The 18,369-nt window shown below is 35.8% G+C and overlaps 1 protein-coding gene across 17 annotated transcripts in view; it reads right to left on the bottom strand.

Moving 5' to 3' along the window:
* The window catches only part of GOLGB1 (golgin B1), an 88,384-nt gene that overhangs the window by 58,042 nt on the left and 11,973 nt on the right, over nucleotides 1-18,369 (bottom strand). For 3 of the 17 annotated variants that reach the window (XM_059065398.2, XM_059065399.2, XM_067034482.1), the window contains exons 2-8: nucleotides 10,054-10,148; nucleotides 8,669-8,821; nucleotides 8,324-8,476; nucleotides 5,894-6,022; nucleotides 2,685-2,810; nucleotides 1,251-1,379; nucleotides 397-519 (exon numbers count right to left, since the gene is read on the bottom strand). In XM_059065398.2, coding sequence (XP_058921381.1) covers nucleotides 397-519; nucleotides 1,251-1,379; nucleotides 2,685-2,810; nucleotides 5,894-6,022; nucleotides 8,324-8,476; nucleotides 8,669-8,821; nucleotides 10,054-10,146 — 906 coding nt within the window. In that variant the 5' untranslated portion in view covers nucleotides 10,147-10,148. Of the gene's footprint in view, nucleotides 1-396; nucleotides 520-1,250; nucleotides 1,380-2,684; nucleotides 2,811-5,893; nucleotides 6,023-8,323; nucleotides 8,477-8,668; nucleotides 8,822-9,896; nucleotides 10,149-18,369 lie in introns of those variants that run through there. The other 14 variants (XM_059065401.2, XM_059065403.2, XM_067034485.1 and 11 more) reach the window with 7 other exon arrangements.

The following is an 18,369-nucleotide window of genomic DNA, read 5'->3' as shown; positions in this document are numbered from 1 at the left end:
AAGACCTTATGGCTTCAAAATCACTGCTTTTTATCTTTAAATTTTCTAAAGTTTAAAACTGACTTCATTGTTTTTGAAGCTTTGGATCAGGTTTTCAATGCACAAAGGTAGCTACAATCAGCAAACTGAAGAGAAACCAATTTCTGACTACCACATACATTTGTCAATTAAACTCAGCTTTTGAGTAGTGACAACCTGATTAAAGGGGTAAGAGGCAAGGTAAGGGAAAATAAATAAGCAATATGCAACAGAAGAGAAGAACACCAAAAAGAAAGCAATTAATGAGCAAACCCAGACCAAGTGAAGAGTAATGGGTAAGGGTGGAAAAGTGGCTGTGATAACTTAATTAAATGTTAACCAAAACTACAATCATTCTACTAGGTTTTAGCAACACACCTGTTGCATCTCTGTTTCCACATCTGCCTGGGTTACTAACTGAAGAAGCTCATCTTCATGAAGACGAACTTGTGTCTCAAAGCGGGCATCTTTCTCTCGGACCACCTGCTGCATGGAACTCAACTGAAGACACACCAGAGAAACTATACAAGTTACACTCCCAGAATATCGCACAAATAAAACTCACAGACTATTCTCCAAACACAGACACTGAGAATTTATAGAAAATAAGTTTTCCAGATTAAATTTTGAATGCCAAGGATGAGAATTTTGGAAGAGAGATAGGCTTTGATGCTAACTTCGGAATGAGAGAGAAAGCCTACCATCAAATTCAGAAGTCAGCCTAAACATAAATTTTGAATAAAAGCTGTATTTGCATGGTTAATAGAAGTGTTTAAATATACAAGACGTATATTTTTAAAAGATCTAAGGAGAGTAGAATATTAAACATACAAAGTTAGATTCCTGTTAAGCCTTAGACAATTCACTGAATATCACATTCACACTCAAAAACTTTCAGTGAAATTCTCATGCCCTACAGACATAAACTTCAAACGAATGTATCTTTTACTCAAGATTCTCTACAACTGGAAATACAAATCTTTCTTTCAGACCTCATTTTCAAAGAACTGCTTCTACCAAAGAACTCGGTATATTTCCATCCAAATCCACACCACCTCCCCAGACAGCTATTTTCAACTGTCATTACTTTCAGGCTTCTAAATCACCCTCATTTGTAACTGGCTCTTAACAAAATGAAATGGAAATAAATCAACTGGTTGTGAGTTGCTTGGTAGTAGTGTTTTTGTTTTGTTCGTAGGTTTTTTTTTGTGTGTGTATGGGCGTGTGCGCACCTGCTTATTCATTTCCTTAAGATCTGTGGTTAAGCACGCCAAACAGCTCTTCGTGTGTCCATTTTGCACAGGTCCTTCAACTATTGATTTTTCAATTTGTGACACATTGAACCAACCTTGGCTCTCCTTCTAGGTAGGAGAAAAAAAATCTTCATAATATTTTTGATTATTTGAATTCTGAACTCACTATGAATTTGAAATCCTGTGTTTCAAATGTATAGGCATTGGAGTCCTTCATGAGCCAAACACATCTACACATCCTTTCCCATAAATGTACCATATTCTTTTTCCTGAGACTTTGCTCTCACCATTCCCCACAATTGGAATACCTTCCCTACCTTGTTGAAACTATATTATCTATCCATCATAGTTTTACCTAAATCCTGAGTTTTCCATGTAACCTTCCTTGGTTGTCACATGCAAGTAAACTCCTTTCACCTCTCAAAATACTTTCAGTTTGTATTGTTGCTTGCGATGCACATTCTGAATGGCTTGTATTACGATGGATCTGTTAATTCACATAAATGTATTAACGGATCCATCACTGTGTGTGTGTGTGTGTGTATCTTGGCTTGCCATGTTTTAAGCCACTTGGTAAAACTATTTTGTATTTCTCCATCCTACATTGTATAAAGTGTACAAAAAAGGACACAATAAAAACTAATAGGTAAAACTAAGGATTTTTAGGATATTCAGTTTTAAATGTATACACAGCAGTAGGTCATCCATAGACAGAGAGCACCACTAATACTACAAGTTATCAATAAAGTAAACACCAAACACCCAATGGATAAGATTAGCTATTATACAAAGGCACTTGAGGGGAAAAAAGAAAAAAAAATTGTTTCCTGAGTCAAAAGCATTCCCAAAGGAAAAATATGAGTGAGTGGTCAAACTGGAAATTTAGAAAAATAGAGAGAAAGAGTCGAGGATGCCAGTCTAAACAGTCTAGTCCTGGTAGCAGAAATAACTATGAAGAAGAAAGTCACATATTGGTGCCGTTTAACATTGAATCATATAACCTATACCACTTTCTCATTACATAATCACTAAGTAATCTTCTGACTATAATTTAACTTATCATTAAGATTTTACCATAAAGAAATAATGGACTTAATCACTTGTATTTCTTTTGGTTTATCTAACAGTCTCTTTTGAACTTAGCATAAGCTCATTCCTTCCTAAAAGACAGAATCTCTGTGTGCTATTAAAACCAAGTTTCTGGGCCTGTAGAACTAAGAAACAGCCATAAATTAAGCTATGGTGTATTCATCAAGGTAAATAACATTTCTAATTTCTACTATAACATTCTAGCTACTATACTTTCATCTACTAAAGTTTTAAAAATAAACCATCTGAATTGACTTGTCATGTAATAATCTTAAACTTTCATGATTCTTTATTCTAATGATTCTGAGGTACCTTCTACCCTACCTGAGCAGCTTGCTCTGCCTGTGTCTGGCTGAGCTGGGTTTGCAAAGTGCTAATGAGTTCCTCCTTCTCTTGGAGCTGTTTCTTCATCATTAAAAATTCTTCCATCTCTGTTGAACTCTTAGCAAACTGAAGACATAGAAGAAAAAATATTTAAGCAAAAGAATTGGCACTCTTAATTCTTGGACCTCCCTTTCTCATTTGCCCTAAATACCTACCAATATCCTTCTAATTTCTACTTAACACTGAAGGGAATTGCATGTACTGTGTTTTTTTTTTTTTTAATTATCAAAATTATTTGTCAGAGGAAAACAGAAACAACAGCAGCAGTTGTTCAATTTCTCTGAATCCTCACATAGAACCAGACAGTACAACTAGATAATAAAATCAAAAACCCATGGACAATATTTACAATAAATTAGGAAGGTAGTACTACAAACCCCAAAATACAAGTAGGTAGAGACAAGCCACCAAAAGACCCTGGTATTAGAGTCTGTACAATAGGAAGAAGGCAGTGACAGAGCAACATCTGATGGCCTTGAGAACAGGAAAACCTCCAAATAGCCAGTAAATTCTTATTGGAAAGCACAGTTGGCCAGTCTTAGAACAACAGCTTAAATTGGCAGGGCTTTCCCATTCTCCAATACTGGCTGAATGCAAGGGGTCCACAGTAAAAAGAACAAAAGTGCTAGAACAATGTGGCCCAGCTGAAGTCTCAAAACTAACTCATCAGGGCTGCCTTCCAAGATACCGACTAAACCAAGAAAAGACTTCTAGGTGTGAAATAGAAATTAAACAGAATAGGGATAACAGAAATAGAAGACAAAGGGCTATACACGTGCTATAATATTCATTATCAACTATGATATATTCATATATCAATTCATGTGGCTATTAAGGGCTTGAAATATGCTTAATGTAAATTTAATTATTAATATTATTTAATTTTAATTAACTTAAGTATAAATTATTTTTCCATTAAATACAATTGTGTTTTGGTATGATTATATTTCACTTTACTTGTTGCATCACATAATATACTGCTGAATTGTGCAAGTAATAAGTGTGCATGTTGCTCCTAGTGTTATAATAAATACATACCAGCTATCTAGCCAGTGGCAATGGATTGATTCCATTTAAATAATTTTTTTCCTACACACCTATGTGATGTGTTTATTAGAATACTTTATGCAGAGAGCATGAATAACAGTTGATACCTATGTAAATCATAATTGGTAATTAAAATATAAATACTTATTTTTATTGAATTATTTTTCTATTTCAAAAATAAGTATAGAAATACTTTTAAGTTTAAAATAAAGGTGTACTACTGATGCATAATTCATTCCTTTTTATTTCTAAGTAGTATTCCATTGTGTGTTTAAATATTCTCCTGTTGATAGACATGTTGTTTCTAGTTTTTGGTTTCACAAGTAAAGCTGCTATGAACATGCATATACAAGTCTTTATGTGGACATGTGCTTTCATTTCTCACAGATGTAGCTTTAAAGCTGATATGTTTTTCAAAGTCAAATTAACGATTCTAAATAATTAACCAGTTTCTAAAAGTGTATGCAAATATTAAAGGAAAATGTTGTTTCAGCACTCAGTTCAGTTATTAGAAAGTTTCTATATATGTATGGAACAACTTGAGTATATGAATCTATTTTCTCAACTGGAAATTTTATGAAATCTAAACACAGATGAAGTATTTCCAATGAAAATTTAGCATCTAAATTGATATATAATATAAACTACACACCAAATTTCAGACTTAGTGCAGAAAAAACATTATAAATTTACACAAAAATAATTTTATATTAATCTTAAAATTATATTTTTAATAAATTGAACTAAATTGAAATTGAAATTGAAATATATTGTTAAAATTAAGTTTACCTGTTTCTTCTTTACCTTTTGTAATGTAGCTGCTAAAAAATTTAAAATTATACACATGACCCACATTATATTACTATTCAGCAAATTTGGTATAGACCAGAGTGAAGGGCAGGAAGAAGAAAGCCAGGAAATCTCAGAAATCCACCTGCCTTATCTTTGAACACAACACAAAAACAACAAAAGAAAAAAGTCTGTAAAATAAAAAAAGTTTTCCTGAATCAAACCTCCTTCAAAAAGTTTAGGAAAATTAATTTCACACAAAAATAAGAAACATAAAATAAGGTCAAATCCCAGCCAAAGTTATTATTAAAAAAAAAGAAAACTAAGGAGCAGGTGAGAAAAGCATACCATAGGCATGCTCAAAAAACAAATTGAGTATGGATACCAAAGGGGGAAGTGGGGATGGGATGGATTGTGAGATTGGGATTGACATATATACACTACTATGTATAAAATAGATAACTAATGAGAACTGACTGTAGAGCGTACAGAACTCTACTCAGTGCTCTGTGGTGACCTAAATGGGAAGGAAATCCAAAAAAGAGGGGATATAAGTATACATATAGCTGATTCACTTTGCTGTAGAAACTAACACTACATTGTAAAGCAACTATACTCCTATAAAAGTAATTAATTTTTTAAAAATCAAAATTGCAATTTATTTCAACAGGTGTTTAAAAAAATAAGAAAATTATACAAGACATGAAAGAATAAAATTTAAAAATGAGAATTAGAAAAACTCAGAAATGAGGTGACAGAATTCAGGAAAAATTTGATTCTTCTGAATCAAAATAAATTCTGAAAATTCATTTCAGAAAAGAACACAAAACAAGAAGGAACACAAAAGTAAATAAAATAGAATGCCTTAAATAAAATAAGAAAAAAAAAAGAAGAAACTTTTGAAAATGAAGAGATAAAAAGGAACCAAAAGTGACAAAATGGAAGATAATCAAAGATGGCACATATGGATAATAGAAGTCCCCAAAGAAGAAAACAGACTAAACACTACAGCTATATAATTCAAGAAAACTCTTCTGAAATAAAAATGTACAAAACCAAATATTGAAAAAGCATGCTGGGTATCTACAAATATCAACCATGGATGACAAACACCAATGCACAGTCTAGTAAAATTACTAGACTTAGTGGGGAAGGAAGGAAGGGAGGAAAGAGAAGGAAAAGGAAGAAGGAAGGAAGGAAATTGATAGATTCATAGACAAATATTATAGAACTAATGTTATTAGTCATATAAAAATCCATTGGGCTTTAGTGATTTGTTAACTTAATGATTATGAGGTGACTTACACCCGTACCTGTGTAGCTTGCTCTGCCTGTGCCTGGCTAAGCTGGGCTTGCAAACTGCTAATTAGTTCCTCCTTCTCCTGGAGTTTATGTTTTATCTTTTCTACTTCCATCTCTTCTTCTGTAGAACTCTTGTCATGCTGAAAACACAAGAGATAAAGTCATTTAATTAAAAGAATATAATTTGCCCTATACAGCCATTTGATTATAGTGTTATCCAACTGGTAAGACCAAAAAATAACACCTGACCTAACAACAAGGAAGGAATCTTAAGAGTTTTCCAGTTTCAGTATGGCCAAGTAGTTCCTATTAGAATCATCCTCCCTCAGATAACCACTATAAACTGGACAATATAGAAAAACAGCTATCTGAAAATGCTGGAGAGCAACCAAAAGCAGGAAGATACCAGAGCAGAGTCAATACTTGGAAGAAATGGCACCATGTTTCCCATTTTTATAGTTTTTAGTCTGAGGGCAAAACCAGTCAGTGACATATAGGACTAAAACATAGCAGAAAACTCATAGTCTCACTGCCTTGAGGAACTAGAGGACAGAATTCAGGAAAACACAGCTGCTAAGTGAGGGGCAAAGCATCATAAAAGAGACAGTGGCAGGGAGGGGGGAGGAATTCAAATATTTCAATAATCTATTTTTTCCCAAAATCTCTTCCTTTGACTGAACCAGATTCTACCTCCCATCTGAAGTCACCACCAGCCCCTACCCCCCAAAATGAACCTAGCCTGCTTATTGGAACCACACAGAATAATTTTACACTTTCTTCCACATAATAGTCAAGTATCTGAGGTTGCCATCATTTCTTCAACTACGCTTTCCAGAGACTATCAAGCTCTGTCATGGGTATACAATAGTTAAACAGTTGCTGTGACTGATTGCTGGAACTTAGAAATCATTTAATCCAACCCTTTTATTTAACAGAGGAAGGAAATGAAGCTACAAGATGCTAATTTGTTTAAGGTCTCAGAGCTTAAAAAAAAAAGCAGAGTATAAAATGGATGATTTTAAAATCTAACAACATAGCAGAGGGAAAAGTTAAAAGAAACAAAGCCACATGGGGAGAGACAGGTTGGTGCTACCACAGCCAGGGGAAGAAAGAATAATGAGAGGAAAAAAACAAAAAGTAAGAAAAGAAGAATCAAAATGAATACATTAGTTGAGAAGAGTAAGAGAAGCTTCTAAAATAAGCTTTGAGAAGTTAAATAAGGCTATCAATTCAGGAAAAGTAATGTCTTCTGAGCATTACATCCAGGAAGGAAAGACTAACCACAGTACTAGTGAGCTAACTAGTGACCCCAAAGGTTGTGCCTAGAGAATTGATTAAAATCTCATTTCCCAAAAACTAAAATCATTGTGAATAAGAATACTAGTGGGTCAAAAAATAAAACAGAGTGAAATCTAAGAAAAAATTTAAAGGTTTCTTACGTAGAGTTACATCTAAGCCAACTGGTAATGTGTACTGTGATGTGCTGGCCTCTCTGTATTCTATACCAAACTCTCCAAACAACTGAAGTTTCTTGTTCTCTAACTAGCTGGCTGAATGTGAATATTTGGGGTTTAACCATAGAGGAAAGGTAATAAGAACAAGTATTAAGACAATGCTCTATTCCTCAAAAGGCATACGTACTTTTCTCACTCCTTTCACCATCCCCAACCTTGAACGGTTTTGTTGGTGGCAGTCATAAACCTACAGAGCATCATTTAGAGGAGCCCAAAGTAATCTAGCTGATTAAGCCCACAATGCATGAAACTTTAATACTATTATGTGGCCATATAAAGACAAAGGATATTCTGTATCAAGTCACTGAACTAAAGAATTTCAGAAGTGGGAGAAACCTTAGAGTTCACCTAGTTTAATCTTCTAACTAGAGATAAAACTCCTCCAAAAGCTATGTGCCTCTCCTACTTAAATGCCTCAATTTAATTTTTTTTTTCTTCCTGTTAGCCTTTTTAACTCCCTGAAAGTCTAGGTCACAATTAATATTTAATTTCCATATTTTCTGGAATTTGGAAATTAGATTTGGAAATTTGGCCTTTTATTCTGTGTTTGGCCCACAGCCCAGCTAGACTGCAAGCTCAAAAAGAAGGGACGATATTGGGGACTTCCCTGGTGGTCCAGTGGCTAAGACACTGAGCTCACAATGCAGGGGGCCTGGGTTTGATCCCTGGTTAGGGAACTAGATCGCACATGTCACAACTAAGAGTTTTCACGCCGCAACTAAAGATCCTGCATGTCACAACGAAGATCCCATGTGCTGCAACTAAGACCCAGCAGAGCCAAATAAATAAATAAATATCTTTTTTAAAAAAGGACTGCATTTAGGGCTGTATTACTTTAGCTTCATAAATTTTTGTGATTAGTGAAGATCTGCTATAACGAGAGCCTTTTTCTACTCAGAAAATGTGTATTATACCCAGTCACCATACCTTGGAGAGATGCTCCTCTGACTGAGGTTCTGTGGACAGAACAGTACCTCCTTGTGCCTTCATCTCTTCTATGTGTTTATTCAAAGAAGCTAATTTGGCCTTAGCATGAAGTTTTAGTTTTTTAATTTTGTTATCAGCAGCTTTTCTTTCCTCCTGTCAGAGAACAATGATGGTAAATACACAAATGCTTATTCATCACTTATCCAGCATATAACAAGTTATTCTCAGTAGGCATCATCTTACACTAGTAGGGAAATCAGATTCTCTAATAATCTAAGTGAAGAAAAAAATCAAAGTGACTGTTATGTCTTTTATCAAGTGCTTGGCAAGAAAGGACAATGGTACCTGTAGAATTTCATCCTTCTGCTGTAGTTGAGCATCCTTCTGTCCAATGGTTTCTTTTAGTTCCTGCACCAACTGCTCTGCATAAGCCAGGCGCTCCAGAACATCCTCTTGTGTTCTATCATTAAATTCCATGTCAGATTCTTGGGGTAATTCCTGGTATTTAGACAAAAAGTTGCCAATTTACAAGGGAAAAGCTATCAGCTTCCAAACAGGAGTTCCTTCATTCCAACTTTATCTTATCTCTTGTCCAACTCATATCCTTACTTAAGAAATCTTTCCGAGGAGATGAGGACCCAGGGGCAGCGTATGGGTTGGAGGTAAGGAGGAGCCTTAGTTGTCAAGAATGGGGCTTGGCTTATGTAAATCTTGCAGCCTAGTGGTAAAATTCCCGGGGACTGAATGCCCTGGGCTGTGGAAGTCCTCCAGAGATGTTGCTTGGATCTTATTATAAGAGTTGTTTGGAGGGGCTGAGAGTTGTGGAAAAGGATGGGGTTTGGAGGATGGTGGAGGGTGGAGGAGGGGGAATGCGTAGGGAGGGGGAGCAAAGTGAGCATGTGTGTACACTGTAAGGCGTCTAGGCTGTGCAGGGACGGACAGGGACACGCTCATACTTACCTGGCAGAGGAAATAAAAATAAAAAATTTTTTAAATTTTAAAAAGAAATCTTTCCAATAATAACTACCTAATATTAGTTATTACCCAATATTATTATGAAACAATAATTATCATAGCCATTGCAATATATATTAAGTATTTTGTAAATGTTAACTATTTTATAAACATTATCTCATTTACAGTCTTATACTAATTTTACCAAAGAGAAAAATAAAGGGAAGCAAAGATCACAAAACATTTAGTGGAAGAGCTCAAAATTTAAAATTAAGAGAGTAGTTGAATAAAATTCTCTTAATACCAGGGAATACTGCTTGTCTTTTAAGAAAGTGAAAGGACTTTATTTGAGTCCTATGTGACCTTCAAAATGTACAAAACAAACTATAAGAGAAGTGATAGATGAATTTACAATAGCAAACAGATGGTCTGAAACCCAAAAAGTGCTCCAGTTCCACCATTTGTTGTTTCAAACCTTTCCTATGAAACAGGAATACATATCCGAGGAGTTAAAATAATCTAGCACTAAGTAAGCCCCAGGGGGACAAATGAGGACAATCTTTCTAATCTCATCCAGGACTTGATTCCCATCACTGTGTCTCATAGGCTACAAACTTACAGGAAAAGGATCATTTACGAAGTCTCAATATTTTTCTTAATCTTCTCTTCCACCTAGCACAAGGAAGGCTGCTCACACCCTTCTACCTTAAATTCTTGTCCTCAGAAGAACACGGAACATATTTCTCATTAGTTTAATTCAGAACAGAGCTACTCACAGGTTCTAAGGAAGCCCTCATATTCTCATCAGTTTCATCTCCTGATAATTCATGCAAAACAACATTTGCTAATCCTGACAATCGGCTCAGCATTTCTGCAAGAAAAGAAAACATAAGAAAAAAAAAAGAAAACATAAGAATCAGTCAAATAGATACATGCTTCTCCTATGATGGTAACTGTCATCTATAAGTTAAATAAGAAAACTGTGCAGGTGATATATATTAGACACAGACTACATCATGATGATGTCTTTAAAAAGGCATTTCAGTATGTACACTGTAGTCAAACACTGTTCTTTTCAGTGACAACTACACAGAGATTTTAATAACCATCACTAATGTTTTAAAAATGAAATACAAATACGTAATTGTTTAGTGGAAAATAATACACCTTACAGGTTATCTTTAATGCCTTTTCTTTCATCATAATTTCACTGGCAAACATGGAGTTCTAACTATTCCTTCCCCTGCCAGACTATTATTCACTTCTAATCTGTCATATACACCCCATAATTCAACAAAATTTTTCTTTTTTATGTGTCTTATGAACCTGTTCTTTCAGGAAGCTTTCTCAATAAACCAAGTGGTTTCACTAAAATTTAAATGTAATCCTTGTTCAGAACATATAGCATTAAATGCATACATTTGAAAAAAAGGAAGAATGACTAAAATCAGTAACCTATGCTTCTTCTGTAGGAAACTGGAAAAAGAAGAGCAAATTAAAACAAATTTAAGCAAAAAAAGAAAAAATTAATATTAGAGCAGAAATTAATAAAATTGAAAATAGAAAAATAGAGAAAATCAGTAAAACTAAAAGTTGATTCTTTGAAAACATGAAAAAAATACATAAAGCTCAGTCAGACTGACAAAGAGAGAAGACACAAATTATCAATATCAGATATGAAAGAGAAGAGAGACATCACTACTGACCTAGCATACATTAAAAAGTAATAAAGGAATACTACAAATAACTCTATACCCATAAATTCATCAACAGAGATGAAATAGGCCAATTCCTTGAAAGATAACAAGCCACCAAAACTCACTCAAGAAGAAAGACAACCTGAATACACACACACACACACAAGCACACATACCCTTTCTCTCTCTCTGTCTTCCTTTTTCCTTCATTATTTATTTAATAATTCATTCATTCATTCAGATCAGTGTCACTTGCCAGCCCATAAACTCCTTAAAAGTGAGAATATTAATGTTTTGATAGGAAAAATCAAAATAAACTGGACTGTCACAGCATTATTATAAGCAATTATGCTAAATTTTATGCTGAGTGACAAAATATTATTCGGCTTTTAAAATCCTCAGCAGGAAGATATGTAAAAGCTATTGCACAAAATAAGCACTTGAATAAAACTAGTCTCTGCTATAGTTTTCTTCCACTCAGTAACAGTGTTTAGGGCAGTCATGGTCATTAATTAAGAAATGGCAAGACCTCTGTTTCTATAACAGGTTACTTAGATAAGCAGCATATAGCATTTGGAAAAGATGTGTGAAACAGGAAAGGAAGAGAGAACCACTAGGAGGGCAACATAGGACCATATATAACTACATATATAATTACTGAAAGGGCAACACAAAGTCATATATAAGTGCATAGGGCCATAATAATCAGTCACTCATCAAGTTATGATACTCACAACTACAGTCAGCTAATAAACAAAACTCACCAGGACACAGACTCTAAACTTTCTTTTTAGCTCTAGACATTCAATTTTCTATAGTAATCATTAATGAAGGAAATGAACACTATAACTAAAGAGTCTTTATTAGGCACAGAAATGTGTACAATCAAATAGTCATAATGGAACCTAACATATCAAGCAGAAGCACTTTATCTTCAGATTTTTTCAGACCCTGCTGGGAATAAGCAAAAGGGAAAACAAACAAACAAAAAAACAACCGATAGGACTCTGAGAAGATGGTAATAGCAGAGAGCATAGCTTTTGGATCTTCCTAAATTCCCACATAAAAACAGACAAAGCAATTAGATAACAAAATTAAAAACCCATGGACAGCCTTTACCAAAACAAGCAAACAAATAAAATGAGGCAAAGTTTCCCACAAACTCCAAAATAAACATGGATATAGAAAAAACACCAAAGCCACAAGATCTGTGTATCACTGTTGTCCATGCAGGAGGAATAAAGGGAAGCATAGGGTAGTAGAATGTGCCACTCACTCCAAAATATGTCACTTGGCACAAGGATTATTTTGAGCTAAAGCACTTGAAAACAGCAGGTACAAGTAGAGTATGCTGATCTCCCTGAAAGGAAGAGATAAAACACCCATATGGAAGATGTTCTCTCTATACCAGGAAGAGAGTAATATTGTTGTCTCCAGGGATGGGAGCTGAAGCCAAAAGAAATCTGTAAAAACAAACCTTGTAAACTAACCCTTATCTCCCAAGTCACTGCTCTATGATTAATGATCTCCTTCTGTTGTCTCATTTTCACAATTTACTACTGTGTGACCAACTCAGTGTATAGATGTTAGATTCAAAGTGCTTCTTTGGGTCTTCATTTCCTTATAAGGGCTCCCATGCCACATAAAACTGATATTGGGCTTCCCTGGTGGCGCAGTGGTTGAGAGTCCGCCTGCCGATGCAGGGGACACAGGTTCATGCCCCGGTCCGGGAAGATCCCACGTGCCGTGGAGCGGCTGGGCCCGTGAGCCATGGCCGCTGAGCCCGCGCGCCCGGAGCCTGTGCTCCGCAACGGGAGAGGCCACAACAGTGAGAGCCCCGCGTACAGCAAAAAAAACAAAACAAAACAAAAAACTGATATTAATTTGTATGCTTTTCTCCTGTTAATCTTTCCTACATCCATTTAATTCTCAGACCTAGCCAAAAACCCTTAGAAGACAGAGGCAAAATTTTATCTCCCCTATAGAAACTGTAAGAACATACCTAATACCAAGAGAACCACAAAAAATCCAGTGGGTATTCACTGGAAAATGTGTCCAGCCAATTCAAGAACAGTAGCTGGAAAAGGGAAATGCATCCCCACTCCAATAACAGGTAAGTACAAGAAATCTGCAAGGTTTGAAGTGGCTAAGGCAGTGCAGGCCACATTAATTCTCCAACCGAAGAGCCAGGGCTCTTTTTCAGAATAGGGCCTCCACTGAGGAGAATTTTCTGAGAGTAGAATGAAAAATCATCAAGACAGAATTAACAGAGACCAAAGGAAGATCCATATAAAGATAAAATGGGGTTGGTAGGAGAAGAGTCAGGAAATCTCAGAAATCCAGCTGCCATATATTTGAACAATAGTGGAAAACATAAGCAGAAGCTCTGTGAGGTTAGAAAAGCTATGCAAAATAAGTATTCTAAAACTTCAGCAACAGTAAATAAACATAAAGATGTGCAGCTGAAAAGTAACAACATCTCCATACAAAGTTATTATAAGGAAAATGAGCAAAACAATATCCATAAAGGAAATGGAAGCATGTCAAAGAGCCATTCTCAAATACAATTCAGAACCATAACCTACTAAAAAGAACTGAAAGGCATTAAAAACTATTAAGACATGAAAAAATATACATCAGAAGTTGAAAAACCCAGGAAGACAGCAAGAGAAGAGAAAGGAACAAAGGAATTATAAAATAGTGAGAAAACTATTAACCAAATGGCAATAGTAAGTCTTTATCTTTCAATAATTACTTTAAAAGTAAATGGATTAAATTTTCCAATCAAAAGACATAAAGTGGCTGAACAGATTAAAAAACAAGATCCAACTATATGCTGTCCACAAGAGACTCACTTGATCTCTAAGGATATACACAGGCTGAAAGTGAAGGGATGGAAAAAGATATTCATGCAAATAGTAACCAAAAGAAAGCAGGGGTAGCTGTACTTACAACAGACAAAACAGACTTCAAGTAAAAAACTGACCAAGAGACAGAGAAGGTTTTTATATAATGACAGGGGAAATCAATTCATACAAAACAGGATATGAACTTGTAAGTCTATAACAGGATATAACACTTGTGAATATATATGCACCCAAAACTAAAGCACCTAATTATATTTAGCAAATTTTAACAGAATTGAAGGGAGAAACAGGTAGCAATACAATAACAGTAGGAGACTTCAATATCCCACTTTCAACAATGGATAGATCATCCAGACATGAAAGCAACAAGGAAACACTGGACTTGAACAACACATTATACAGAAAAGACCTAACAAACATATATAGAACATTCCATCCAACAGCAGTAGAACATGCTCTTTTTTCAAGTGCATATGTAACATTCTTTAGGATAGATTATATGTTGGACCACAAAACAAGTCTTAACAAATTTAAGAAGATTGAAATCACATTGAGTATCATTTAACACAATGGCATGAAACTAGAAATCAATAACAAGAGGAAAAATGGAAAATTCACTAACGTGAAAATTAATACACTCTGAAAAACCAATGGGTCAAAGAAGAAATCAAAAGGGAAATCAAAAACTATCTTGAGGGCTTCCCTGGTGGCGCAGTGGTTGAGAGTCCGCCTGCCGATGCAGGGGACGCGGGTTCGTGCCCCGGTCCGGGAAGATCCCACGTGCCGCGGAGCGGCTGGGCCCGTGAGCCATGGCCGCTGAGCCTGCGCGTCCGGAGCCTGTGCTCCACAACCGGAGAGGCCACAACAGTGAGGGGCCCGCGTACCGCCAAAAAAAAAAACAAACAAACAAACAAACAAACAAAAAAAAAAAAACTATCTTGAGACAGATGAAAATGAAAACATGACATATCAAAACATGGGATGTAGGTCTAAGAGGGAAGTTTTTTTGTTTGTTTTTTTTTTATTATTATATTAACATCTTTATTGGAGTATAATTGCTTTACAATGGTGCGATAGTTTCTGCTTTAAAACAAAGTGAATCAGCTATACACATACATATAACACCATATCTCCTCCCTCTTGCGTCTCCCTCCCATCCTCCCCATCCCACCGCTCTAGGTGGTTACAAAGCACCAAGCTGATCTCCCTGTGCTATGTGGCTGCTTTCCACTAGCTATCTATTTTACGTTTGGTAGTATGTATGTCCATGCCACTCTCTCACTTCACCCCAGCTTACCCTACCCCCTCACCGTGTCCTCAAGTCCATTTACTATGTCTGTGTCTTTATTCCTGTCCTGCCCCTAGGTTCTTCAGAACCTTTTTTTTTTCTTAGATTCCATGTACATGTGTTAGCATACGGTATTTGTTTTTCTCTTTCTGACTTACTTCACTCTGTATGATAGACTCTAGGTCCATCCACCTCACTACAAATAACTCAATTTCATTTCTTTTTATGGCTGAGTATTATCCCATTATATATATGTGCCACATCTTCTTTATCCATTCATCTGTCAATGGACACTTAGGTCGCTTCCATGTCCTGGCAATTGTAAATAGAGCTGCAATGAACACTGTGGTATATGACTCTTTTTGAATTATGGCTTTCTCAAGGTATATGCCCAGTAGTGGGATTGCTGGGTCATATGGTATTTCTAGTTTTAGTTTTTTAAGGAACCTCCATACTGTTCTCCATAGTGGCTGTATCAGTTTACATTCCCACCAGCAGTGCAAGAGTGTTCCCTTTTCTCCACATCCTCTCCAGCATTTATTGTTTGTAGATTTTTTGATGATGACCATTCTGACTGGTGTGAGGTGATACCTCATTGTAGTTTTGATTTGCATTTCTCTAATGATCAGTGATGTTGAGCATCCTTTCATGTGTTTGTTGGCAACCTGTATACCTTCTTTGGAGAAATGTCTATTTAGGTCTTCTGCCTATTTTTGGATTGGGTTGTTTTTTTTTTTTTTGATATTGAGCTGCATGAGCTGCTTGTAAATTTTGGAGATTAATCCTTTATCAGTTGCTTCTTTTGCAAATATTTTCTCCATTCTGGGGGTTGTCTTTTTGTCTTGTTTATGGTTTCCTTTGTTGTGCAAAAGCTTTTAAGTTTCATTAGGTCCCATTTATTTCTGTTTTTATTTCCATTTCTCTAGGAGGTGGGTGAAAAAGGATCTTGCTGTGATTTATGTCATAGAGTGTTGGGCCTATGTTTTCCTCTAAGTGTCTGGCCTTACATTTAGGTCTTTAAGCCAATTTGAGTTTATTTTTGTGTGTGGTGTTAGGGAGTGTTCTAATTTCATTCTTTTACATGTAGCTGTCCTGTTTTCCCAGCACCACTTATTGAAGAGGCTGTCTTTTCTCCATTGTATAGTCTTTCCTCCTTTATCAAAGATAAGGTGACCATATGTGCATGGATTTATCTCTGGGCTTTCTGTCCTGTTCCATTGATCTATATTTCTGTTTTTGTGCCAGTACCATACTCTCTTGATTAATGTAGCCCTGTAGTATAGTCTGAAGTCAGGAAGCCTGATTCCTCCAGCTCCATTTTTCTTTCTCAAGATCGCTTTGGCTATTCGGGGTCTTTTTTGCTTCCATACAAATTGTGAATTTTTTTGTTCTAGTTCTGTGAAAAATGCCATTGGTAGTTTGATAGGGATTGCTTTGAATCTGTAGATTGCTTTGGGTAGTACAGTCATTTTCACAATGTTGATTTTCCCAATCCAAGAACATGTTATATCTCTCCATCTGTTTATATCTTCTTTAATTTTTTTCATCAGTGTCTTATAGTTTTCTACGTACAGGTTTTTTGTCTCCTTTGGTAGGTTTATTCCTAGGTATTTTATTCTTCTTGTTGCAATGGCAAATGGGAGTGTTTCCATAATTTCTCTTTCAGATTTTTCATCATTAGTGTATAGGAATACCAGAGATTTCTGTGCATTAATATTTTATCCTGCTACTTTACCTAATTCATTGATTAGCTCTAGTAGTTTTCTGGTAGCACCTTTAGGATTCTCTATGTATAGTATCATATCATCTGCAAACAGTGACAGCTTTACTTCTTCTTTTCTGATTTGGATTCCTTTTATTTCTTTTTCTTCTCTGATTGCTGTGGCTAAAACTTCCAAAATTATGTTGAATAATAGTCGTGAGAGTGGACAACCTTGTCTTGTTCCTGATCTTAGAAGAAATGATTTCAGTTTTTCACCACTGAGAATGATGTTGGCTGTGGGTTTGTCATATAGGCCTTTATTACATTGAGGTAAGTTCCCTAAGAGGGAAGTTTATTGCAACAAATGCCTACCTTTAAAAAAAGAAATATCTCGAATAAACAATGTAACTTTACACCTTAAGGAACTAGAAAAAGAAGAACAAACTAAGCTGAAAGTTAGCAGAAGGAAGGAAATAACCAAGATCAGAGCAGAAATAAATGCACTGAAGAGTATAAAAACAATAGAAAAGATTGATGATACTAAGTTTTTCAATGAAACTAAGTGATTTTCTATAAAGATAAAATTGACAAACTCTTAGGTATATCAACTAAGAAAGAAAGGAGAAAATTCAAATAAAATATATGTGAAAGAAAAGACAGGGGCTGTCCTGTTGGCACAGTGGTTAAGAATCTGCCTGCCAATGCAGGGGACACGGGTTCAAGCGCTGGTCCAGGAAGAACCCACATGCCGTGAAGCAACTAAGCCTGTGCGCCACAACTACTGAGCCTGCGCTCTAGAGCCCACAAGCCACAACTATTGAGCCCACGTGCCACAACTTCTGAAGCCCACGCACCTAGAGCCCGTGCTCCGCAACAAGAGTAGCCACCACAATGAGAAGCCCATGCACCTCAATGAAGAGTAGCCCCCACTTGCCGCAACTAGAAAAAGCCTGCACACAGCAACAACGACCCAACACAGCCAAAAATAAATACATAAATAAATAAAAGACATTACGATGGATATCACAGAAATACAAAGGATCATAAGAGACAATACACAATTATATGCCCAAAAACTGGATAACCTGCAAGAAATAGATAAATTTCTAGAAACACACAACCTACCAAGACTCATTCATGAAGAAATAAAAATCTGAAGAGACCAATAACAGTAAGAAATGGTAATCAACAACCTCTCAACTAAGAAATGTCCAGGACCTGGTGGCTTCACTGGTGAATTCTACCAAATGTTTAAAGAAGAATTAATGCCAATCCTTTTCAAACATTTCCCAAAAATCGAAGAGGAGGGAACACTTTCAAATTCATCTTACAAGGCTAGTGTTACCTGATAATGAATCCATAAAAGGACACTACAGGAAGAGAAAATTATGGCCCTATGTCCATGATGAACATAGATGCAAAAATCCTCAACAAAATACTAACAGATCAAATTCAGCTTCACACTAGCAGGACCATACACCATGATGAGGTAGAATTTATTGCTTGGATGCAAGGATGGTTCAACATCCACAAATCAA

This window comes from Kogia breviceps, chromosome 5 (genome assembly GCF_026419965.1).
Source record: "Kogia breviceps isolate mKogBre1 chromosome 5, mKogBre1 haplotype 1, whole genome shotgun sequence".
Lineage (NCBI taxonomy): Eukaryota > Metazoa > Chordata > Mammalia > Artiodactyla > Physeteridae > Kogia > Kogia breviceps.
This window is presented reverse-complemented; position numbering and strand designations above follow the sequence as displayed.